Here is a 25,436-nt window from a genome sequence, read left to right as displayed (position 1 = left end):
TTTATACAAATCACTTCAGTTCTTCAGGTCTTGGTTTTCTATGGTTCCTGATACATATTAAGCTTTTAACAAATGCTTATTGACTGTCCAGGAAAGCAAGAGAATTGGGAAAGGATGACCTCACAAAGCCCTCCCAGCTCTAACTTGTATGAACAGAGGGTTAGGTATATAGTAGGTGCTCTCTAATTGTTTTAAAAACTAAATTCATTTAGGATATAATAGTATATTAAGGTGACATTTAAATGATCATTTTTATGTTTTTTAAGGCCACATTTTCACACGAAAGCCTTCCATCAAGGCTCAAATTAGGGCCCACTTTCCCCAAAAAGCCTATACCATTATCCCAAGGTAGGTCAGAAGTGATTTGCTCAATCTACTTATGCTATGGAAGTGGTTTGAAACAAAGAGCATCCTAGAAGAAAATCTTTTGAATTGGAAGAGACTTCAGAGTTCACCAAATTTATTACCTACTCAAGTTGCAAATGTTGTGGACAATAATACTTCAAGATGGGGAGTAAGGCTGCTTCTTACCAGAGGCCATTACATTGCTGAAAGGTTCTTCTTCTCAATATCAACATGAAATCTCTCTTCCAATAGTGACTATCCATTTATCTTCATTCTCTTCTAAGGGGTCGGGCAGGACTTCTTGTTCCTTGAATATACAGTAACTCTTTAAAAAATTAAAGAGTGATCATAATTCTATTACCTGCCTTCATCTCACCAGATAAGTTATCTGCAGCCTAAAGAATCCTAATTTTTTTTCCTTAATTTCTTAAACTTTTACCTTCCATCTTAAAATCAATACTGTGTATTAGTTCTAAGGCAAAAGAGTGGTAAGGGCTGGGCAATGGGAGTTAAGTGACTTGCCCAGGGTCACATAGCCAGGAAGTGTCTGAGGCCAGATTTGAACTCAGGACCTTCTATCTCTAGGCCTGGCTATCAATTCACTGAGACACCTCACTGCCCCAAGAATCCCAATTTTCTCTGCTGATCCTTAGAGGACATGGTTTTTATTTCCCTTTCCATTTTCCAAATGTTTTTCAGATTATTATTCTCCAAACTGAGCCCAAGGCTCTATTCCTTTATTCTTAGATGAATTCTTTAAAGTCACACTAGATTTGTGGTTCTTTCTTTCTGGATCTTTTTGTCTTTAAATATACAGTGTTACAGCTCTGTAATCCATAGACCTGAGTTTGAATCTCAGCTTGGCTACTCACTTTGTGACTTTTGAGCATGTCATTTAGCTTCTGTACCTGGCACATAGTCAATAGACTGATAATCCGGAGCTCAGTTTTCATACCTATAAAATGGGGAGGATATGATTTCTATTATCTGCCTCAGGACATTGTTGATGGGATCAAATAGAATGATATAAAGAAAGCACTTTAGGATTACAAAGCACTGTGCTATAGAAACCTGTAAGCTATTGAAATTTTTCTCTTCTTTTTAAATCTTTATCCCAGAATCATTATTTCGTCTAATCTCCATTATTCTGATACTTATGTTGAGTATCCCCCACCTCCTCTCACTCTTAATTTTTCCTTCTCCTTACTTTTTTAGGGATGGAGAGAATTTTGTACGCTTAGAACATGTTTAATATATGGTAGCAAGCTTAAGGGGCAGCGATGCAATACAGTAGATAGAGAGCCAGATTTGGAGTCAGGAAAACTCATCTTCCTGAGTTCAAATCTGGCCTCATATACTTATTAGATGTGTGACCCAGAGCAAGTCACTTGACCCTGTTGGTCTCAGTTTTATTATCTGTAAAATGAGCTGAAGAAGGAAATGGAAAATCACTCTAATATATTTGCCAAGAAAACCCCAAATTGGGTCATAAAGAATCTGACACCATTGAACAAGCAAGCTTAATAGTGTCACCTTTTGATGGGCCCTGTCCATGATGCCAACACTTCAAGGTTACTAAAGGGCTACGTAATTGTGTTCAGAATTTAAAATAGGTTTAATTCAAAGTCAGGAGGCCTGGGGTTAAATTCTGGCTCTGATATTTCCTACCTGGGTCACTTTACCCGAGTCAATGAGCCTTACTTTCCTCTCCTTTAAACTGGGAATAATTTTGTTTACATGACTTATATCAGAGGGTTGCTGTGTATAAAGCACATTATAGTACTCAAGACATGGGAGACAGTTATGTTGATCAAAGGGATTATGTTCTTCTATTGCTTTTTTTTTAAAAAACCTTACCTTCTGTCTTAGAGTCAGTGTTGTGTATTGGTGCTAGGGCAAAAGAGTGGTAAGGTCTAAGCAATTGGGGTTAAGTGACTTGTGCAAAGTCACACACATCTAGGAGATTCTGAGACTGGATTTGAACCCAGGATGTCCTGTCTCTTGGTCTAGCTCTCAAACCACTGATCCATGTAGTTGCTCCCTCTTTCATTGCTTTTTGACTACCAGAAGGAGGTTATGACTTTAAAATGCATATGGTATTGGGTTGGAAGGATGAGGCAGGGATTTGTGGCTTATAAAAATGGAGGGAGGAGAGGGGCCTCCATGTGTGATCAGAGGGAATGGTTAATTCTGAAACAAAACTGGAACATTAATAGACCTGGAAATGGGCCCTTGGGTTGAAGATTTATGACTCTGACAAGCTGGGAATCATTAAAAGTCTCCCTAATCTCTGTAGGTGGCTCAAGATGCTGCACTCTACACTGGAGACCCCATTCTGGGGTTGGAAATGTTTGAAGCTGCTGGAGACATATTCTTCAATGGTTCTTGGGAGAGAGAAAAAGCAGTGTCTTTCTACAGGGTGAGTGGGCGCTACATACACTCCTTGATGTCTAAGAAGACTGAAAAATAAGGATCTGAGCCAGAGCTCAAAGGGCTTTTGTTGCATCCAGTAATAAATCAGAGCTTTTCAACTCCCTTTGACCTTGACCAGGGCTATATATGAGCAGTGATTTTTTTTCCTCTTAGCTCTACTCAATGTCCCTTTCTTATAAAAGCCTTAGAATCAGCACCTGTCTTGAACTCCTAACCCAGAGACATTTTTGACTTTCCCTTCATTCTTCTTGTCCCCTAACTCCCCTGTCCTCTATTCCAGTTTCTTCTATAAAATAAGGGGGTTGGACTAGATGGGATTCCAAGATCCCTTCAAGCTCTAAATCCAGAAATCTCATATCCTTGTCCCCAGCCATTCCCGCTGACCCTTTCCCCATTCTCTAGCCATCTCTCTCAAACACCAGCCATGCCCAATCAGCTGCCCATAACCTATAGATCCCACCCTAGTAATATGCCTAGTATTCTTTCTCTCTTCTTCACTCCCATTCCTGAAGCCTCTCAGGATAATCTGCTTGCGTTTTCTGAAGTTGTCTCCTAGTGTGTTGTTGTGCCTCTAGGCAGTGTGATACTGTGGAAAGGTTTCTTGATTTGAAGTCAGGAGAAATCCGGGTTCAAAACTGATCTCTGGCATTTAGCCATTGTACAGGAAGGGTAGGGTGGAAGGAAAAAGAGAAAAGGAGAAACGAAAATGAAAAACAACTTTGTGGCTTCTCATTTGGTACAGATTCAAATACTGACTCTATATTAGCATTCAAGATCCTCCATAATCTACTTCAAACAGACCTGTTAAGCCTTGCCGTGTATGATAAATACTTGTAGAAGCCAAAGCTCTGGACCTTCATAGGCTGAATGCTATCATGGTCACCTCTCAAAAATCTCTGTCTTTGGTTCATTTTGCTGCTAGCCAAAGCTCTTTCTGGGAAATTTCGGAATATAATTCCGTAAAAAAAAAAAAGGTCGCACTTCTGTGTGAGCACTCAAGATAACAATGTAGGGGGCAGCTGGGTGGCTCAGTGGATTGAGAGCCAGGCCTAGAGACTGGAGGTCCTGGGTTCAAATTTGGCCTCAGACACTTCCCAGCTGTGTGACTCTGGGCAAGTCACTTAACCCCCATTGCCTAGCCCTGACCACTCTTCTGCCTTGGAACCAATATACAGTACTGATTCCAAGATGGAAGATAAGGGTTTTGAAAAAAAAACACAACAATGTAGTAGGAGTTTACCCCACAGAAAGTTCAGAAACAAACACCAAAATGTTCTTAGTAATCCATAAAAAGTCAATATAATTCTCTATATAATGAGTCCCTAGTTAGCCTCCTGGAGCAGTCTTCTAATCTCATAGTTCTCTTTAGTCTATGGTTTGAAGTACCCTCAGAAGAGGAACAGATGGAGCAGCTGGAGTGGCAGCCCCCCAATATTTTAGGAAATTATGCTTTTATCTCAGAAGATAAGATGGGCTTCCTGCCTTATGGTTTTACCCTAACAGTTTTGGACTCTCCAAAAAAAACAAAAACACACATTGACTCTGTCATTCTCATAAATCCATAATTTTTTTTTTTACCTAGAAACTAGAATTTTATGATACTACCCAAAGGACCTAGAGTCCTTCTGAGGGTTCCAGAGTGGCACTGTAGTGACAGAGACTTTGGCTCAGGTCTTTTGATCCCTAACACCATAGATTTATTTTTTGGCTTTTCCTTTAACTTTGTGGGTCATGTGCATGATACTCTTTTCCCCATGGTGGTTGGTACTGCCCAAGATCTGCCCCTTCTTTTATTAGCACTAGACTCTAGGACTTTATTATTACTATTTTATTAAAAATTCTTCAAGATCTCCATAATGTTTCAGAAATTTCCCTTTGGAGTAAGGTGGAAGAATTCTGAGTCTAAGAACTATCCTGTTGGGCCACGTAGAGGAGAGCACACCAACTTTCTGTGCTTCTGGAATATCAAGTTAACCATCGGTGCCTTTGGACAAAGGGAGGGGAAGCAGTGTTACTGTATAGACGCCCAGGTTTTCCTCATCTGGGGTTCAGGCCTGCGTTTAGCTTTGCTGCTTTTTGGTCTGTATTTAGTACTCTCATTATCACATAGACAAGGCTGACCTTTTTGATATTCCCAGAACAAAGAAGTGACTGTGAAACCAAATGATCTGAGCCAACCAATTAATTCCCAATCATATCCATAGTCAGGCATTTCATTCGCCATCAATGAGACTCATTACTCATCCTCAATTTATCAAACACTTCCTATATACAAAGTACCGTTCTACATACTGAAAATAAAAAGAGAAATAAAATGGTCTTCGCCCTCAAAGAACTTAGATTTTTCTGGGAAATTTACAAGAAACTTCAGTGGTTCCATGTTGCCTCTAAGATAATATGGACACAGAGATGCAAATACAAAATATAATCAAAGTAATTAAGGGAAGGATGACAACATTAACACCTGAGAGGTGGGGGAGATGTCAAGAAAGGCTTTATGCAGAATATGGAATCTAAACATGGTTTTGAAAGAAAAGGCACGGGATTCCAAGAGATACAGGTGAGAAGGGAAATTTTGCAGGTATAGCAGGTGGGTTAGGTAGGCAGGGAAGAACCTGTGCAAATGTCTGGAATTGGGAGATAAAATGTTGTGTATAGGGAATTAGAAAGAGATTTGTCTGGAATGAAGAGTACATAATGCTATATGACCCTGGGCAAGTCACTTAACCCCAATTGCCTAGCCCTTAGTGCTCTTCTGCCTTAGAACCCATACTTACATAGGTTCTAAGAACGAAGATAAGGATTTTCTTTTAAAGAGTACATGATGGTGAACAGTATGAAATAAGTCTTAAAATCTAGGTTTGATTCAGAGACTAACTGGCTTTAAATGTCAAAGATATTTGTGTTTTATCTTAGAGGTAATAGGGAGCCACTGAGACTTCTTGAGTAGGGAGATGATATGGTCAAACCGAGTTACAGAAAGGTTAACTTCTGTTGTGTAGAAGATAGACTAGAGATAGGAGGAGAGCCTGGAAATAGATCAGCTTGGAGTCTGATTGACTAATCCTGACAAAAAGACATAGAACTTGACCTACGATATCACATGAGAAATTAATAATAATAATAATAACTAGCATCTGCATAGTACTATGTGCCAGGCACTGGGCTAAGTGCTTTACTGATATTACCTCAGAGGGAAAGACACTAGTCTGAGACACATGGGGGTGAAATCTGAAAGATTTGGCAACTCACTGGAGATGACATCGGGAGAGTGATTCCAGGGCTGAGAGACTGTGTCTGGAAGAAGTTCTTGTTACAGCTCATTATTTACTGGCAGCTCATGGCTGTTTTTTTGTTTGTTTGTTTGTTTGTTTTTCCCTAGGACCGGGCTCTTCCTCTTGCTGTTAGGACTGGCAACAAGGAGACTGAACTCCGCCTATGCAACAAGTTAGTGGAATTGCTCTTCTGTCTCAAGTCCCACCAGGAGTGTCTAGAATTTGCACATACCTCTCTTGCCCTCAGTATAAACTTAGGTAAGCCCTGGAGACCTTAAGGACTTAATAAGAACACAACTCTTGGTCATTGTTCCTTGCCTTTGCAACTCTTAGAATTATGGTGGCCATGAATAGTAGTAGCAGTAGTATGAATGGGATGGGATGGGTTGGAATGAGATTGGATGAGTTGGGATGAGTTGGGTTGAATTGGGGTGAGGTGAGATGGAATGGGATGAGATTGGATGGGATGGGATGAGTTGGAATGAGATTGGATGAGTTGGGATGAGTTGGGGTGAGGTGAGATGAAATGGGATGGGATGGGATGGGATGAGTTGGAATGAGATTGGATGAGTTGGATGAGATGAGGTAGAATGGGATGGGATGGAGATGGGTAAAGAATGAAAGATAGATGGGAGAAGAGGGTGAGAGAAAGGGGAAAGGAAGGGAAGAGAGATTTATTAAGAACCTACTCTATGTTAAGTTCTGTGCTAATTAATTTTAAAGATATAATCTCTTTTGCTCATTAGAAAGAGGAAGGCATCACTGGCATGCTAACCACGTGACATTTATACAGTTCTTTTAAAAGTTGGCAAAATGCTTTAGATGCATCATCTTATTTCACCCTTAGGATAGCCCCGTAAAAGAAAGGCAATACAGATTCTTGTCCCCAGGGTCTATATGAGAAAACTGAGACTCAGAAGAAGTAACCCATTGTCACGTAGCTAGTAGGTATCAGAAATGATAGGTGGCTTTTATTTCTAGGTGGCACAGTAGGTAGAGCACTGGGCTTAGAATCAGGAATAACCATCTTCATGAATTCAAATCCAGCCTCAGACACTTACTAGCTCTATGACCTTGGGCAATTCACTTAACCTTGTTAAAATGAACTAGAGAAGGAAATGGCAAATCACTCCAGCATCTTTTGCCAAGGAAAACCCCGAATGGGGTCACAAAGTAAGACATAATGGAAAATGACTGAACAGCAGCTGCAGTGGCAGAGGCATCAAAATAAAATTTGAACCAAGACTTTCCTGGCTTCAAGGCTTAGGTTCTATCCACTAAAGAGATCTTCAAACATATAATACAGACTGTTAGAATCAGAAAACAGTTGGGTGGTGGGACCTGAAGTCAGGAGGACCTGAGTTTGAATTTTGCCTCAGCCTATAACTCCAGGCAAATCACTTAATATATTTTAATCTCGGTTTCCTGATCTGTAAAATGAAGATATAATAATAACACTTCCCTCCCAGGGTTGTTTTGATGATTAAATTAAATAACATGAAAAATTCCTTGCAAACCTCAAAAGATTCTATCTTCCTACAAGAAGAAACCTTAACATGTTTTCAACCACTGAGTTTTACAAATAGGGAAACCGAAACCTATTGACTTGCTTAAAGGTCAAAAAGGTAGTTAGTGATATAGCTAGGAATTGAACCCAAGTCTCTTGATTAACTTCTGGCCAAATCTCTTTCTATTATTCCATTCTCTTTTCTATGACACCAAATATCTTTCTATTATGTTGCCACTTTCTATTATAATCCTCACAGCCAAGTTTCTGAATATGATAAACAGACACTGATAGAAGCATTTAGTCCATCTGAGTTCTTTGTTTCTGTGAGAGACATGGGTTTCTTTAAGGAAAGCAAATCCTCTTTATGCTTGAAACCTGTATGCCATAGGAGCATCCTTGATCTAACTTATTCTCCTTCCACTCCCACGTTGCCTCCCTCAGGAAGTCGGTTGAATGAGCGAGTGGCCTATCATCGGCTGGCTATGGTCCATCATCGCCTGGGGCAGTGTGAGTTGACTGAACATTTTTACCTCAAGGCACTGTCTCTGTGCCCATCACCCCTGGAATTTGATGAAGAGACGCTGTATTACATGAAAGTGTATCTGATCCTGGGAGACCTTATATTCTACGACTTAAAGGTATGAGGAGCAACCTGGGCACCATGAGCTTTGCTTATTGGCATTTTAAAGAACTGCTTTGAGTTGGACTGAGGGAAGGAGAGGAGGTCCTCAACCATGGATTAAGTGATTCAGTAGGGTTCAAAGCCTCTTGTTAGTAGAGGTACCACTGAATAGCAACTAGGTTGCACAGTTTTAAAATTAGTTCAAATCCAGCCTCAGATGCCTAGTGGCCATATGTTATAGACACCCTTAGAAGGACTTCAGAAAGAACAGCAATTGCACTAACTTGGAGTTCCATATCCTTATTACCCCACCTTGTTGTTGAGTTAGTTGTGTTTGACTTGTTGTGACTTCATTTGGAGTTTTCTTGGCAAAGATATTGGAGTTGGCCATTTCCTTCTGCAGTTCATCTTACAAATGAGGAAACTGAGGCTAACAGTTAAGTGACTTGCTCAGGGTCACATAGATAATAAGTATCTGAGGTCAAATTTGAACTCAAGTCTTCCTGACTCCAAGCCCAGGGCTAGTAAAGTTAATATTGACATGTTTAGTGAGAGTGAGATTTGTTACAGGATTGAGATTGGTGCAATTTTTTTGAGGGTGCATCTACAGCATATATAATACAGTTTAGAATCTAACCATTGCATAAGAGAAGTACAAATTCTAGGAGATCTTATGAGGAGGAGATCCATTTCTTCAGAATGTGAAGTAGGAGTATGATCAGATATATCAAGGAAGGCTTAATGGAAGAGGCAGCATTTCACAGGATTTATTGTTGAAAAAGCTTTAAGGATCACTTTTAGTCTATTGCCTGAATTCATTTTACAGATAAGGAAGTGGGACCCAGAGAAGGAAGTGAGTTGTTCTAGGTTGCAGAGCCAGAATTCAAGCCCAATATTCTTGATTCTAGGGCTTTTCATGTCCTGGAATCTGCAATAATTGATCTTTTGGTAGAGCTGTTATTCTGAGTCAGTCAACACAAAGGGCTGATCTTGGCAAAACTCCGAGTGAGTGGATTTTGCCCATCATCTTCTTTCTGCACCCCTACCTGTCTCCCTCTGCATTGACTGTCAACAGGCTCCCTTGCCAGACATAACCCCCCTTCCCTCCATGGCACAGCCCACTTTGATGTTCAGAGGATGTTGTGCCTACTCTGACCTAGCCTTCTCAGGTAGCGGCTTCACTTTCTAGTCCCCAGCCAGAAAACTAAGCTTTTCCCATCTTCTACCCCATGCCTCATCTCCACCCACCTCGTTTCCTCCTTTCACAGATGCTGGAGGGCTTCAGTGCTAGGCTGAGGGGTCTGCATTTTATTCTACAGGCAATAGAAGCCGACATGAGCTTTTTTGAGCAGGGAAGAGTGAGGGACTTGGGGAACCAGAATCATGGAATATCAATCTGGCGGCTACTTGGAAGCCAGATCGAAGTGGCAAGATGCTAGAAGCAGGGACGCTAATTAAGAAGCCATTATAATAGAAAGTGATGGTGTAGTCTGAGAGGGTTGGACCAGCAGACATCTAGAATCCCATCGATCTCTGATTTTCCATGTTCTGAAGTCCCCTTCCCTCTGACATTCTGAGTTCTCTGATGCTAATGAAAAAAAAAATAATCCCTGTATCCTTTGCCTCTCAGCACTGGCTTTCTCAATGATTATCCTGAGTGCATAGTGACAGCTAGCGGCCAGCATTCATCAATGCAGCTTCTTCTCAATTTAATTGGAAAATGGCTTTGGGTATTTTTTCAGTCTTGGCAGCACAGCGTGGAAAATCCAGAAGAAAACTTAGACCTCTAGACCAATCCTACTTACTGTAGAGATGAAGAACCTGAGACCAAAAGAAAAGAAGTGACTTGCTACAAAGAGCTGTGTAGACCTTGAAGCCCTGTATACATTTGAGTTCTGTGCTTTTGTTGGTCTTTATTATTATTGCCCAAGAACATACAGTGACTTATTCTTTCCATAAGCTTTTATGGAAGGTCTACAATGATTTATGCTTAGAGCTCTGATACATTATGAGCTGACAATTCAGGGAAGAGGAGGTGCAAAGACAAATTGTCATCTATACTTGAATTGAGAAGGAATTCAATGAGAGTTTGCCAATAATTTTCCCTTAGAAAATTGTGTGTGAATGTTGTTTCAAGGAAGACAAGACTAGTCCTGAATTTCAGGGGTCTGTGGTCAGTTTCTGATCCACATTCAGCCTCAAACAGGTAGACGTCAACAGCTCCGAAAGAGCCAGTTGGGCAGCTCTGGTCAAGTTATCAGATGTGCTGAGGATCAGAGATTTGGTGCTTAGAAGGGATCTCACTGGTTACCAAATGCAAACCCTTTATTTTACACATGAGGAAACGGAGGCTCAGAGAGGTAAAGTCTTGTTCACAGTCACACTGGAAATAAGAGACTGAGCTGGGCATTGATTCTGAGTTTCTGACTTCACCAGGTCCTTCCAGCTATGACATGATGCTTCCTGAGGCTCTGGTGTTTTATCTTTTATATAATTCAACAAGGTACTGGGCTAGGTGTCATGGGGAGGGAGATAGACAATACAGAAAGCAGTCTCTGACTTCAAGGAGCTTACATCATATACCACTATTGTTGGGGGTCCTAATGAGTGGACTATTGTCATTATATAGCACTTCATAATGAATGTGGTTATGAAGGAATGATGGAGAACCGGAGCAGGAAGAGACTGATTTTACAGCAGGTCAGGTTCTATATACACACACAAAGAGCCAGTGTTTATACCTTAATATCTTGTTCATACTGGGTACCACTGTAGACCTTTCCAATCTCACATGCCCTGCTCACAGTAGAAAAAGCCATTCCCCCCCCCCACAAGCTCCTGTCCCCCATGTGTTATCGGATGCAAAAAGATTCTCAGAGTCTCAGAGAAATGGAGTGTTGTGAAAAGACTTTTAGATTTAGACTCAAGAGAGCTAAGTTTCAGAATTTTTCTTATTGTTGTCATTTTCAGTTATGTCTGACCCCATTTGGGGTTTTCTTGGCAAAGACACTGGAGCAATTCGCCATTTCCTTCTACAGTTCATTTTATGGATGAAGAAACTATGGCAAATAGGGTTAAATGACTTGCCTAAGGTCATACAACTAGACAATTTTTCAGGGCTTCCTCACTCCACTGTGCCACTTAACTGTCTCAGCTTTGGTCCTACATGTGCTCTTTGTAAGCCCTTCAACGTTGGACAAATCTCTGAATCTCAGTTTTATTCCCTGAGAAATAAGGAGAATCTTTGTACTACTTATAGCATGGTTTCATGAAAATAATATGGGGTTTGTAGCCATGAGACCCATGTTCAAGTCTTTTCTCTGATACTAGCTGTGTGGTGATGGATAAACCACTATCTTTTTCAGGAAGTTGTTGAGAAAAGCCCTTCATTGACCCTACACTGCAATAGAAATGTGGGTTATCATAATTACTATAAACAGCTGTAAAGCATATATATATACTATTTTGACTCACTGGAGGCTTCTTTGGGAATGGGAAGGGATTTTGTTCTTGGTCCTTTATAATTGATTTGCTTAATTAATAAAGGGTCATTACACCCATAATTACTGAAGTGTGACCTCAAAGGATTCTGCTCCCTAAAAAAGACAGCATGGTACAATAGAAAGAGTACTGGATTTGGAGGGAGAGGACCTTGGTTGGAATCCTAATTCTGCTGCTTGTTAGTTATGTGACCTTGCTAAAGACAAGACTTCTTTGGAACTCAGTTTGCTCATTTGTAAATTGTGAGAGGTTAGAACTAGGTCAAGGTTCTTGACTTCAGATGTGTCCCAGACCCCTTTGTCTGTTTGGTGAAACCCATGGACCCTTCTCAGAATCATGTTTTCACTTTATTTATTTTTATTTATTTTTAAGCTCTTATTTTCTGTCGTAGAATCATTCATAAGGGGAGCCCAACTAACTTCCTGAGTGCATGTTTCCTGCATTTGTTGATGCTTGTTTTTTGCAGGGGGTGAGAAGAGTCTGAGGGTTTGCTTGATGGAGGCAGGAGATTTAGTGGGCTGTGTAGTGGATTGGAGATTAGTGGCTATAAATACTAATCCAGGTAACCCTAGTGGAATCCATTACACTAACTTGGCAGAGCTCAAACAGAATAGTAAGTAGCGTTGTAGGGCTCTTGTGAACAGCCTAATGCCATTATAAAGCCCTTGATAATGTGGTTACTAAGTAATGATGGGGAGACCTAGGGCAGGGCTGGGGATAAATTGACTTTGAGAAGGGGATGCAGAGATAATGAATTGGTATTATGTATGGGAACGTCCTCTGGGGGAGAGAGTATAACTCCTTAATCCGTAAGCCTACAGATTCAGGCAGTCATATTACCATTCTATATGGAGAGCAGAGTATATATATTATATATATATATAATAGAAGGTGCTTTGGACTTGGATTTAGAAAGTCTGGCTATCATTCCCAGCTTCAGTCCTTACCAGCACCATGACCCTGCGCAAGTCACATCACTAATTGAACCTCAGTTCTCTGCTGCAAAATGAGGACTTACAAGGAGAGCATTTTCTGTATGCTAAAGCTCATTTTAATTTGTTGTGAGGCAGTGTGATAGAATGGGCAGAATGTTGTGTGTGACACCAGCTGTGTGATCTTGGCTAAGTCACTTAACCATTGCGTGCCTCAAATAACTCCTTTTAGCTAAGTTCTAGACAAATAGCAAACGTTGATGGAGGGAATTCCCACATGGAGATCTCCTGATTTCTTTATCTCCCTTATTTGTTATCTTCATATATACTATTTGTTATGCTCACAAAATTATTATTTTATGCTCATCGATATTAATGATTATTAGTTTTATTATGATAATAATTAAATTATAATAATTATTTCAGGATCCATTGGATGCTGCTGGCTATTACCATCTTGCACTTGCAGCTGCTATGGATTTAGGTAACAAGAGGGCTCAGCTAAAGATTTATACCCGGTTGGCTACAATCTACCACAACTTCCTTATGGACCGAGAGAAATCCCTTTTTTTCTACCAGAAAGCAAGGACCTTTGCCACAGAGCTGAATGTTCGGAGAATCAACCTGGCCCCAGACCGATATTACAGGGGCGCAGCCTGGATTGTGTCCAAAAACAATGTATGAATTCGGCTCCCAATGGTATATACTATTAAAAACAAAGCAAAAGAAACCTAACAAATCCAAATGCTTAACAGACATATATTTGTTAATATGTGAGATATCTGGTGTCACAAATTGATGTCTCTCTGGGAACCATAACTTAAAGGATTATTTTTTTTTTTGCATTAAAGTGTATTCTGTGTGTATTTAAATACCTCAGTGTCCTACCACTTTTTCAAATAAACTCAGTAAAAGAATGGAAAAGCATCTGGAAGACAGGAACTAATTATTTATCCTATGATTTTTTAAAGGTAACTAAGCATTTGTTTTCTGATATGATGTGCTATATGATGATGTCATTTAATGTAAAGAATTGTTTAGACCACACTCAGTTTCTCTTCTAATACCTACAGGTTCCTTACCCCAAAATTGCCATTAGGAATGACATGATCTGTACTAAAGTTATCTGGGTGCTAAGGATTATAATACAACAATTTGTTGTGTGCTCTCTGTGTGTCAATAGCTCTTCCCCATCCCCTCTACAGTCATGACACTATGGGTTAAGGTTGCCTTGTAGGCTGATTCCCATGATTCTTTTGGCTCCTATTCAAATACTATGCCTAGTAAGCCATCAAATATGGTATAGGATCTAAGTCTGTTACTTCATTAACAAAGGCAACTTCTGCATAGGGAAATTCCCTCTGACAATTAAGATCAGCATCTTCTCTATTCTTTTTATAAACTAAGAGAGTTGGTTAAAGCCTAGAGAAGATAAATAATTTGCACAAAGTCACAATGCCAGTATATGGTAAGATATAGGAGTATATGTCAGAGACACTTCTTCCTGCCTCTAAGGACAACTCTCTATTCACTATGTCACACAATACTCTAGCCCATTAACAGTCAAGTCAACTCTCTTCCCTGTCTTGGGAAGAGAAAGAATATCAGGCAACCATCCCCTCTGTTAAGTCCCTCTTATCCTCAATCTATACAGTCCACTTGACTCATAGTATCAGCAAAAGCAGAGGCTGAAGTTGTCTTCTCATATAGTAGAGTACGGGGTCAATTATTCTGTAAAAGTTAAAATTAATCTCAAATAATAAAAATATATTTTAAGAGATTTATTAGTGATCATTGGAAATAAAGGAATACAAAATAAAAACCATATGCCCATGGTTGATCAGCCAATTCAAAACACCTGCCTTACCACCACCAAGCTTGCTGTCATCAAGCCAAAGAGGCAGAAAGGAGGACCACCCACTCAATTTCCTGCCTACAGGAATTACGTAATGACAGGAAGTCAGGCTCCTGAGAAATGTAATTATTTTTTATGGTAATAGATTTTTAATTATACATTCCCCCTGATGATCAGTTTGGGGGGGGGCTAGTCTCCCCAATTTGATCATTTAACATAATCAACTTTTAAATTACAGTAATTTGGGGATAAAAGAGAAAAGAACAAACCCATGATTGCTAGATGTATTGACAAAAAGCTAGCTAGGGGGCAGTCCCCTTTGGCATAAGAGTATACATACAAAAACAAATGCATTCAACCCCACACAGTTCAAATCACAACATCCCAAAGTTCACTCTGGATCTTCTGGTGCAGTGTGTGGTCTGTGGAGGCATCTTCATGGTGCCTTCTCCAAATAGTTCACTTTCTGGATTCGGAGAGGTATCATGTTTCTTAACCTAAAATTACTCTCAAAAAGAATTTAAACTTTGCACTTTAGAATAATTATATTCCCCCCTGAAGAGGGTGTTGGAAAACACAGGGATCACTTAGGGATACATGACTGAGTTATGAGGTATATGAATCAATTGGCAAGAGAAATCAAAAATATTAAAAAAATCCAAATAAAAGAGAAAAGATAACTTCTTGATAAAATATAGACTATCAAAGTCTTATGTGCAAAAATTATAAGTAATGGAAAATAAACCTATAACAGGTCTTGAATCAGGGCCGAATTAAAGTAATTTCTATCCCACAAGTCTGTAGGACAAATGCAGTAATATTTCACTTACCCATTTGCAACCAAAACTATAGGAAGTTGCCATTCTATAAGAGAAAAAAAAGGACTAGATTTTTGTGTGATAGGGAAGTGTATTTCCTGGTCTGATTTTTACCTTCAGTCTCAGGGATAGGAAGAGCCAGGATGATAACCAAACTCCAGTATTTGTGAGTTTCACAAAGAGTGTGGGATACAAGATGTCCTACGTCTTAACATACTTCAAGCACTGCAACCTCAAGGTTCACATTAGGTACAAGTCCTTTCTTATTGGCCCAGAAGTTCATCAATCCTACCTGGCTTGGTCCTTTTTGGCCTTGTGCTTCTTGGCATTATATAATGGCTCTTTTGTTCCCTTCTCCTGGAATCAGACACAATCATTAATTACAATCCCATAACATTTATCAATAAATAGCAGGTTTCCATAGTCTAAAGCTTTTGGGTATGTAGTAATATTATAGCAAATGTGTATTTTAATTTATATTGCTGCAAAATCAAAAAAGTTAAAGAAAATCTCAATACTGGTGGCATGTGCTTCAAATACAAAAAGAAGAGAAAAAATAAAAAAAAACTGCAATACTATATTGCATATGCAAGCAAAAATAATAATAGAGAAAGAAAAATAATAATAGAGAAAAAAATAATAGAGAAAAACCTAATTGGTTTTTGTCAATGCGCCCAGCAAAACATTGATTTTGTTTTCTCTCTCTTCTATTTCCTTCTTATCTCTAACTATTGTAGTTTTCTCTTAGAAGGTGAAATTTTGTAAACACCTATAGTTAGAAGATTTTAGAGGTACAAGATGATTATGTTAAGTGATCAGTTGGGGAGACTAGTCTCCCAATCACCACCAGGGGGTATTGTGAAATTGAGATGAACTCCACCCTATTTATTCTTTAGAATTTTAGCAACAAGGAATGTATATACCCCACTTAAGGATTTAGTGCAGGTGGGGAAAGGTCTGTGACAAATCAGAAACAACTGACTGCCCCCTGGGCAGTCCAGAACCACCATTGGTACACGTTAAAGTAGAAGGAAGGCACAGGAAGTGACACAAGGAACTGCCTTTAAATTTCATGGTCACTTCCTATGAGATCCTCTTCGCCTTGGAACTTGACTGTGGAGGAGCTCAGGCTTGAGACCTCAGACTGCTTCCCTTTGGACTGTCATGTGGTGAGTGAAAAGGCTGACTCCTTTTCCTTGACTTTCTGGAGACACCAGCCTCTGGAGAGTTCCCACATCTTGGAGGAGACCCTGGTGGCTGGAAGCCTTGTTAAATTTAATCCTCTGGGCCACGCCTGCTTGCTGGGGCCTCTGAATTTCTGCCTGGTTCTGACCAGGCCAGAGCAGCTATCTCTCTCTCTCTCTCATTTCCTTAAGTTCTTCTATTTGCAAATAAACTACCAAAAAAGCCATTCTGACTTGAGTAATTCATTGGGATTTAGTAATTAAATCCCTGGCAACCAAATATTCAGTCCAACCATAATTTTTACCTTTAACAATCCTTCTTTTTCAAGGCTGAACAGATATAGCTTGTGTATCTTCTCCAAGCAGGATGATGGAGGTCCTTGAGAACATTTTATATGATGATCAGTTTAAAAGACTGAGGATTGTCTAACCTGGAGAGGAGAAGACCTGGGAAGAGGCAGGGAGAGGAAGGTCATGATAACTGTCTTCAAGTATTTGAAATGCTATCAAATAGAATTTTTCTAATTGGCCCCAAAGGACAAACTAGGAGAAATGGATATAACTATCAAGGAGTCTAGTTTAGACTCAATATTGAAAAATCTTTCTCAATTGGAACTGTCCAAAAGCAGAATGGGCTGCCTTTGAAGATGGGAATTTGGTGCCTCCCTTATTAGAAATCATAAACTATAAGCTACATGGCCCCTTGGCAAACCTAATATAGTGGGGGTTCCTTTAGGGGTGAGGTATGTTAGTCTAGCTGGTCACTGAGCTCACTTAAAATTCTCTGATTTCATGATTCAAGTTCTGAGTGAGATTTGATATCTCCATCTCTCCTACTTTATCTTACTGAGGTCCCAAAAAGCTCTCTAAACCTCTGTCAAACACAGATGTCTCTCCTGGGAAGAAGGGATATGGATGTCTAGCCCTTCGTGAGTTATGTGTCTCAGTCAATAAGCATTTATTAAATGCAGATCCCGTGCTAAGTACTGGGGATATGAAGAAGGGGACCAAAGCATGATGTCTTCTTCCAAGGATCTATTCTAATGGGGGAGATGGCATGTAAATAACCAACAACTACATACAAAATTAGCGCAGAATGGTTGGAAAGTAACCTAAACGAAGGCACTGACAACAGGTAAAGGGGGGAGGGACTAGGAGAAGCATCTTGTAGGAGATGAGATGTTATCTGAGTCTTGGAGGAAACCAGGAAAAGCAAAGATGGTGGTGCATTCCAGGCACAGGAGACAGACAGTCATTCTCCAACTAAAAGGCTCAGAGAAAGGTAACAGAATGTCATGTTTGAGGATCCACAAGTATGCCAACCTGGCTAGACTATAGAGTGCAGGCAAAGAAATAAGTTGTAAGAAGACTGGAAAGTAGGAAAGGGCCAAGTTATGAAGAGTTTTAAATGCCAGAAGAGTTTACATTTGATTCTGGAGATAATAGGGAGCTACTGGAGCTCATTGGTCAAGCAGGTTATCTATACTTTAGGAAATTTGCTGTGGCAGCTATAGGAGTTAAATTGCTATAAAGTCATCCTGACTTGAGTAATAATTTCAGGCAACCACATTTTTATATATTTAGTCCAACCTTTAATTTTGGATTGTAAAAAATAGACTCGAACTCTGGACTTCAATCCCCACAAGCCTTTGCTCCACTTCCCCAGAATGCTTTGTAATCTCACGGAATTCTGAGGTGGGCGAGATCAAGAAGGGATTTAAGCTGACTGCAAAGGCTTTTGTAGCTTTTTTTTTTTGGACTTCCGTTTTGGAGCAGAGGCTTCTCTTCCATGATGTGAGGTTATCTTGTCTAGGCATCTGGCCTAGGCATGTGTTTTTTCTTATTCTGTATTTTCTTTAATCCTTAACCTTTAATAAACCTCTAAAAAATATAATACTCCTTACAGAGAGAAACTAATTTCTACCTGCCTCAGTCTCCCCTAAATTTTAATCTTTACAGGATTGAGGAGAGACTTGAGTGAGAGAGACCATTTAGAAGGCAATAATTGCTGTAACTCAGAAGAGAGATGATGAGGTCCTGAGCTAGAATTCTAGCTGTATGAGTAGAGAGAAGAGCCTATAAAAAAGAGATGCTGTGAAGATAGAAACAGTAAGATTCGGAATAGATTGATTTTCAGGATGAGGGAAAGTGAGGACACCAAATGTTCAAGCTTGGGTGACTGGGAAGATTAAATGCAATAGGAAAGCTGAGAGGGGAAAGATTTCAGGAGAAGGGAGACAATGAGTTCTGTTTTGGACATGTTGAATTTATGACATCTGTGGGATATCCATCCAGCTTGAGATGTCTAAGAGGCAATTGAAGATGACTAGAGCTCAGCAAAGAAATCAGATCAGTGTCTGAAGATCCTGGAATCATTTGAATAGAGATGATAATTAAACCCATGAGAGCTGGTGAGATCACCTATTGAGAAAATATAAAGGGAAAAGAGAAGGGGGCTCAAGAGAGAGCCTTAAGAGAATCAGGTGGTGAATAGGAATGGTGTGGATAAAGAGCCGACAAAAGAGACCAAGAAAGAATGGTTAGACTTATAACAGGAGATCCAGGAAAGAGTAACCTCACAAAAAGTCAGAAGATAGAGTACTGAGGAAGAAAAAGGTGTCCAAGAATGTCAAACAAGCATTTATTAAGCACCTACTATTTGCTAAGAACTTTACAAAGATTTCATTTGATCCTCACAACAACCCTAGAAAATACTTTTATCCTTTTTCCTTTGAGGAAAATTAGGCAGATAGAAATTAAGTGACTTGCACAAGGTCATATATAGCTAGTAAATGTCTGAGGCTGGACTTGAACTCAGATGTTCTTAACTAGTCAATTTGTAGTTTAAAGTTTTGGGACATGGAGTCAGGAGTCTTGGGTTCAAATCTCAGCTCTGTGATCATAGGTAAGTCGTTTAACATCTCTTGGCCTCAGTTTCATTACTTGTTAATTATTCTAATACATTCTCCCCTCCTAGAGTCATTGTAAGGAAATTGCTTTGTAAACTTTGAAGTATAATGGAAATCTGAGTCATTGTTATTTATTTTTATTTATTATTTGTTTATGATTATACTTTAATATTCATTATTATACTTTCTAGTCTCTTTCCTTCACTCCATCAACACTCATGCCTTGCCAAACTCCAACCTTGAAATTACTCCCTCCATATGCCATTTCCTTCAACCATCTGCTTTTGAATGAGGCTGAAGAAAGGTTTCCTACCTATTAACTGGAACCACTATAAATTGTTATCCCATCTCACATGGGTTCTTCTCTACCACTCTTTGCAGACTTCTGAGCATGTATCACTCTTCTCTAGTAAGTTTCTCATTGTGGAAGATTCCTCTGCCTCTGTAGGCCTTTCTTCTGATTTGTTAGTTCCTTCTGGAATTTCCATTTTCTTTTTTTTTAAGCCCTTACCTTCCATCTTGGAGTCAATACTGTGTATTGGCTCCAAGGCAGGAGAGTGGTAAGGGCTAGGCAACTGGGGTCAAGTGACTTGCCCAGGGTCACACAGCTAGGTGGAATTTCCATTTTCAGGAAGGATTCAGGATAAACAAGTTCAATCCTTCTTTCTCCAGGTTCTGCTCTTGACTGTCCCAATTCCTCTTCCCCCTCCTCCCTGCCCCAACACTTTTCAGCATCCTTCAACGTACCATCTTCCCTTTTAGAATGAAAAACGAAGGAGAATGGAAACTTTGATTTTTTTTTTTGGATTCCCAAATCTTAGCAGAGTTACCTACACATTGTAAATATTTAAATGCTTATTGACTTGACTTGACTTTTCCCTAAAGATTTGCTATCATACTTCTCCATGAGCATTATTCCAAACTCTTCTCATTTCTCCTCAAGCTTCCCACAGCAATCTTTCCCTCCAGCTTCTGGGCTCAAGACATAATTGAGGAAATTGAGGTCATTTTTCCTGAACTCCCTTTTCTCATTAATTCTCTCTCAAAACTCCTAGATCTCACTCACCCTTTTCTCTCTGTCTCAAAATTTTAATCTCCCACCAACTACCAGGTCCTTGTTTCTACCTACAAACTTGCCCAACTCTTACATTCTTCAGTCCCCTTTGACTCTCCCATCCCCTCAAGCTATCTTGTACAACTAGCATTCCTTCTTTTATTGCCAAACTCTGGAAATAGTGGAAATTCCTCCTCTCAGCCCCTTGCTCTCTGGCTTCTGACTTTCTTACTCAACTAAAACCACTCTCTCCAAAGTTACCAAACGACCTCATAATTACTAAGTACAATCATTTGTTTCCACTGATGTAATGCTTCTCAACACCTCCATAGCAGTTGACACTGGTCACCACTCTCTTCTCCTGGTGCTTTTCTTGCAGATTTTTCTTCCAGTATCACTACTTAAAAGCCTTTGGACAACTCTTAAACCTCTCAGGACTGGGTGATCCCATCTGTAAAATGGGATTAACTATACTTGTTTTTACCTACCTTAGCATGACAGTGGAAGATCAAAATGAAGTGATTGATGTGAAATTGCTTTGTAAAGCATTGATAATAATAATATTATATATAGCATTTTAAGGTTTGCAAAACACAACAAATATCTCATTTGATAACTATAACAATCCTGGAAATTAAGTGCTACTAGTATCCCCATTTTTCAGATGAAGAAACTGAGGCAGAGTGCCCTTCCCAGGGTGATTTGGCTAGTAAGTATCTGAGGCTAGATTTGAGCTTCCTGACTCTAGTCCTAGTATTTTGTCCACTATGAAAAAGATATATCTAACCGATATACATTGTCTTCAATACCACTTAAAATTAAAACATTTAATAAATAATAATAAGATAAATGACAATAAAATAAATATAAATATAATATAAATATAAAATAAACATAAATAAAATAAAATAAATACTATAGGAATTCAGAATTAGTGATTATTAACTATTTTCAAAGGATTCTTCTTGTTAAACCCTTACCTTTTAGCTTAGAATCAATACTAAATATTGGTTCCAAGGCAGATGAGCCATAAGGGCTAGGCAATGAAGGTTAAGTGACTTGCCCAGGGTCACACTGCTAGACAGTGTCTGAGGCCATATTTGAACCTAGGACCTCCATCTCTAGGCCTAGTTCTCAATCCACTGAGCCACCTAGTTGCCCTCTAAAGCTTCATTTTGTACCCTTCAGTCCCTTAGTCCAAATATCTTTCTGTCAGATGAAACTGAGTCAAGCCCAAAGGGCAGCTAATGATGAGTCTCTGAATAAACAGATATTTGGCTTGATAGAATCCTTACCAAAAGTCATTCTCATGACCCTTCAGTAGCTAAAGGTGACCCATTAATTTCTATCAAATCATGATGTACCATTTCAGATACAGTCTTAACTATGCTGGTTTCAATTTCTTCTTAGAAACCTTAAATACTCTCCTCCCTGAGCCTTAATGTCTTCATCTGTAAAGTAAAAGGTTTGGACTGGAAGTAGTAGTATTTAGAATCAAAAGACTTGGGCTCAGATCCTGCCCCATGACCTACAACAAATTACTTTATTTATTTGACTCAGTTTCCTCATATGTAAAATTGTGTATAAGAGGAGGGGGAGAATGGGAGAGGAAGATTTGTAAAATGAAAAATTTAGAGTTAGAAGGGACTTTAGAAGTCATTTAGTGAAAATGGTAAGTACTTTCCCTCTGGAGTTAGAGCATCCAGATTCAAATCCCAGCTCTGCTATTTATTATTTGTATAAATCATTTCCTTTCTGGGTTTCAGTTTTTCCATCTGTAAAATGAGGGGATTGGACTGCATGACCTCTAAAATCTCTTTCAGCTTTAAACCTATGATCCCATCAACCTCTTAGCTACTACTCTGGGGTCTCTGAGCTCTGGCACCCATTAGCTTCCAGGAGCCCCATAAAGTTCTCCCATTTGCTAATAAAAACTGGACCTGCACTTATAAAACACAAGAGGGCAATATTGAGCTTTATAAAAACTAATCAAATCCTCATTCCATTAGAGAGGAAAATTTAGGCCAAGGAGATCACAGGACAAACTTTCAACCTTAACAAAAATGCCAGCATGTTCAAAAGATAAATTCTAAAAATGTATTTTCAATCAAAAACATGCTTTTTTATTTTAAAAAAAGATATAATTTTGGATTTAAGCAGAAAAGTCACATTTTAAAAGTTTCAAGCATACTGAGGTATATGGAGGGTCACTATAGTGGAATCACAAAATGTCATAACTAGAAAAGATCTTAGAGATGGTCATCCAGCTTTACATCATCATTTTATGGAAGCAGAAACTGTGATCAATAGGGTTTAAAAGGGATGTTTGCAACATCAGGTCTGATCTCTCTATAGCTCTCATCAGTCATCAACCTCAACCTCAGTTTACTTTTCTGTAAAGGAAAAAAAAATCTACCTCTTACAGTTGTAAGGATGAAATGAGATAATGTTTGCAAAGCAATTGGACCAAAAAAGGGAAACTAAGTCTCAGAAAAGAAAAATGATCTCCCTGAGATCATGTAATAGTAAACCCTGGCTTCAAACTCAGTTCCTGTGACTCACTCAGAGGTGTCCTAGAGCCCCCTGGGACCAGCTCTCAGGAGTCATTTGTTAAATTTTCAGTGTGAATATTTACACACCAGAGGTCAACAAATCTACAAATCAGGGCTTGGTTTATTGTTTTGTTGATTTCTAGACTTAAGAATGTGATAGAAAAAAATAATAATAATGTGGATTTACCTTATAAGTATGTAGTTTGCTTTCTTTCTTCTTCCCTCCTTTCCTCTCTTCCTTCCTCCTTTCTTTCTTTCTTTCTTTCTTTCTTTCTTTCTTTCTTTCTTTCTTTCTTTCTTTCTTTCTTTCTTTCTTTCTTTCTTTCTTTCTTTCTTTCCTTAGCCAGTTGTTAGACATTTACCAGCAAAAACCTGTTCTTGGTCCAATCATGCAATGATATAACACTTCCTCATTCACACCAATGTCTATAAACAAAGAAATGGATTCTGTCTCTTTCCCTCCCTCCCTCCCTCCCTCCCTCCCTCCCTCTCTTCCTTCCTTCCTTCCTTCCTTCCTTTCCTTTCCTTTCCTTTCCTTTCCTTTCCTTTCCTTTCCTTTCCTTCCTTCCTTCCTTCCTTCCTTCCTTCGCCAGTTGTTAGACAGTTACCAGCAAAAACCTGTTCTTGGTCCAATCATGCAATGATATAACACTTCCTCATTCACACCAATGTATAAACAAAGGAATGGATTCTGTCTCTTTCCCTTCCTTAAGTTGGCAACTTTGGCAACTAAAGGGGATTTTTCTTGTGTCAGGCTGCAATTTATCACAATTAATTATTTTTCCAGTAACTTGACTGTAGAGAGGAAGGAAATCTGTTACATCATCTGCCCCTTGGGGCCAAGATTGATTGTTACATTTAATCTAAGTATCATTAGCTATCAGTGTTATTTTTGTTATTGTAGTTAATCATCCACCATTAATTAAGTGCCTATTATTCTCCAGGCACTGTGCATAGTGCTAGGGATGTAAAGAAATGGCATAAGACAGCCCCTACTCTCAAGGAGCTCACAGTCTAACTGGATAGATAACATACAAACAAGATACATACAGGATAATTTGGAGATAATCAAAAATGAGAAAGCAGTAGCATTCTGAAGGGTTGAAAAAGACTTCTTAAAAGGAGAGATTTTAAGTGAGACTTAAAGGCAGCCAGGAGGTGGAACTGAGGAGTGACAAAGTTCTAGACATGGGGGACAAGTGAAAATGCACAGATACAGGATTAGAGACCTTAACTGGCTTTAGGAAGACTTGATACTTGTACCTACTAGCTGTGGGGCCACTGGCACCTATCAGACTACAGACTGCAGAGCAGAAGGTGATGTACTTTGGCAGAGGGATTTTTCTAATTCAGAGTTCCTTATAGCATGAAATCAGGAAGTTAGTAAAAAAAATTCATTTTATTGTCATATTGTTCTGGGTCTATTTACTTTAATATTTACCAATTCACACGAGTTTCCATTTTTCTGAATTCCTCCTCTTCTACCATTTCTGATTGCAGAATAAAATTCCACCACATTCAGAAACCCACATTTTGTTCAGTCATTCCTCTGTCAAACCAAACTTTGGCTTCTGGTTTTTGGCTGCCACATAAAGTGCTGCTATAAATATTTTTGTATATATGTGATCTTTTCATCTGTCCTTTACTTCGTTGGGATATATGCTGTGCAGTAGAATTTTGGGGTCATTGCTTATTTAGAGAGGAGGGAACTGAGGCTCAGAGACTTTGAGTGATTTACCCAACATCAGCCAAACTCACCCAACTTTCCCTCAATAGCATCAAAACCAGGACCCTGGATTCCTAGCTGATCTTGCCTGACCACTTCCTCTTGCCTGGTGACATGGAACTGAAAGGATACAAGGGGTGCTCAAAAGAAGGAAATAGTTATATTAATAGGAGTTTGGAAGGGACCCTAAACATTAGTTTTTGGTTTTGTTTTTTTTTGCAAGGACAAGTTCTCAAATTAGATAATCTTTGTCTTGGGACATTCTTTTCTGGTATCTCCCACTAACAAATAGATGACCAGTTCCCATTCCAGGTCCAACTTAGACTAAATGGACGTTTGAGGCCTTTTTCAATTTTGAATTGTGTGATTCTAGCCTTGACCTAAGTTTCAGATGTTCACAGACAAACCTTAGATCTTATTGTTACCTAAAATCATTCTACCTGCAAGTCTGAAACTTTCCTCTTTGATTTCTTCTCCTGTCTTTCCACCTTTCTCATTGACTTAGTCCTCTTGGATGCTCTCATGGTGCTCATCAATTTCAATCCCTCCCTGTTCTCCCTGTCCATCATTCCTGTTTTAGCTTTGCTGTTCTTCCTTATAAACTCAATTCTACATATAGTTAAGTAGTTCAATACTCTGTTCTCTGAGCTGGAATCTTTGTACCATTTGTGCTCTGTTAATATGACACAATGGATAGAGGGGCTGGCCTGGAAGCCAAGA

At 39.2% G+C, this 25,436-nt stretch overlaps 1 protein-coding gene across 8 annotated transcripts in view; it reads left to right on the top strand.

Moving 5' to 3' along the window:
- Window positions 1-13,545, top strand: part of SH3TC1 (SH3 domain and tetratricopeptide repeats 1) — a 127,813-nt gene extending 114,268 nt beyond the window's left edge. For all 8 annotated transcript variants that reach the window (XM_007496800.3, XM_056802377.1, XM_007496799.3 and 5 more), the window contains 4 exons: window positions 2,642-2,764; window positions 6,161-6,311; window positions 8,005-8,201; window positions 13,045-13,545. In XM_007496800.3, the coding sequence (XP_007496862.1) occupies window positions 2,642-2,764; window positions 6,161-6,311; window positions 8,005-8,201; window positions 13,045-13,302 (729 nt within the window). In that variant the 3' untranslated portion in view covers window positions 13,303-13,545. The remainder of the gene's footprint in view (window positions 1-2,641; window positions 2,765-6,160; window positions 6,312-8,004; window positions 8,202-13,044) is intronic.
- The last annotated feature ends 11,891 nt before the right edge of the window (window positions 13,546-25,436 follow it).

The sequence above is a fragment of the Monodelphis domestica genome, chromosome 6 (assembly GCF_027887165.1).
Source record: "Monodelphis domestica isolate mMonDom1 chromosome 6, mMonDom1.pri, whole genome shotgun sequence".
In the NCBI taxonomy this organism is placed as follows: Eukaryota; Metazoa; Chordata; class Mammalia; order Didelphimorphia; family Didelphidae; genus Monodelphis; species Monodelphis domestica.
This window is presented reverse-complemented; position numbering and strand designations above follow the sequence as displayed.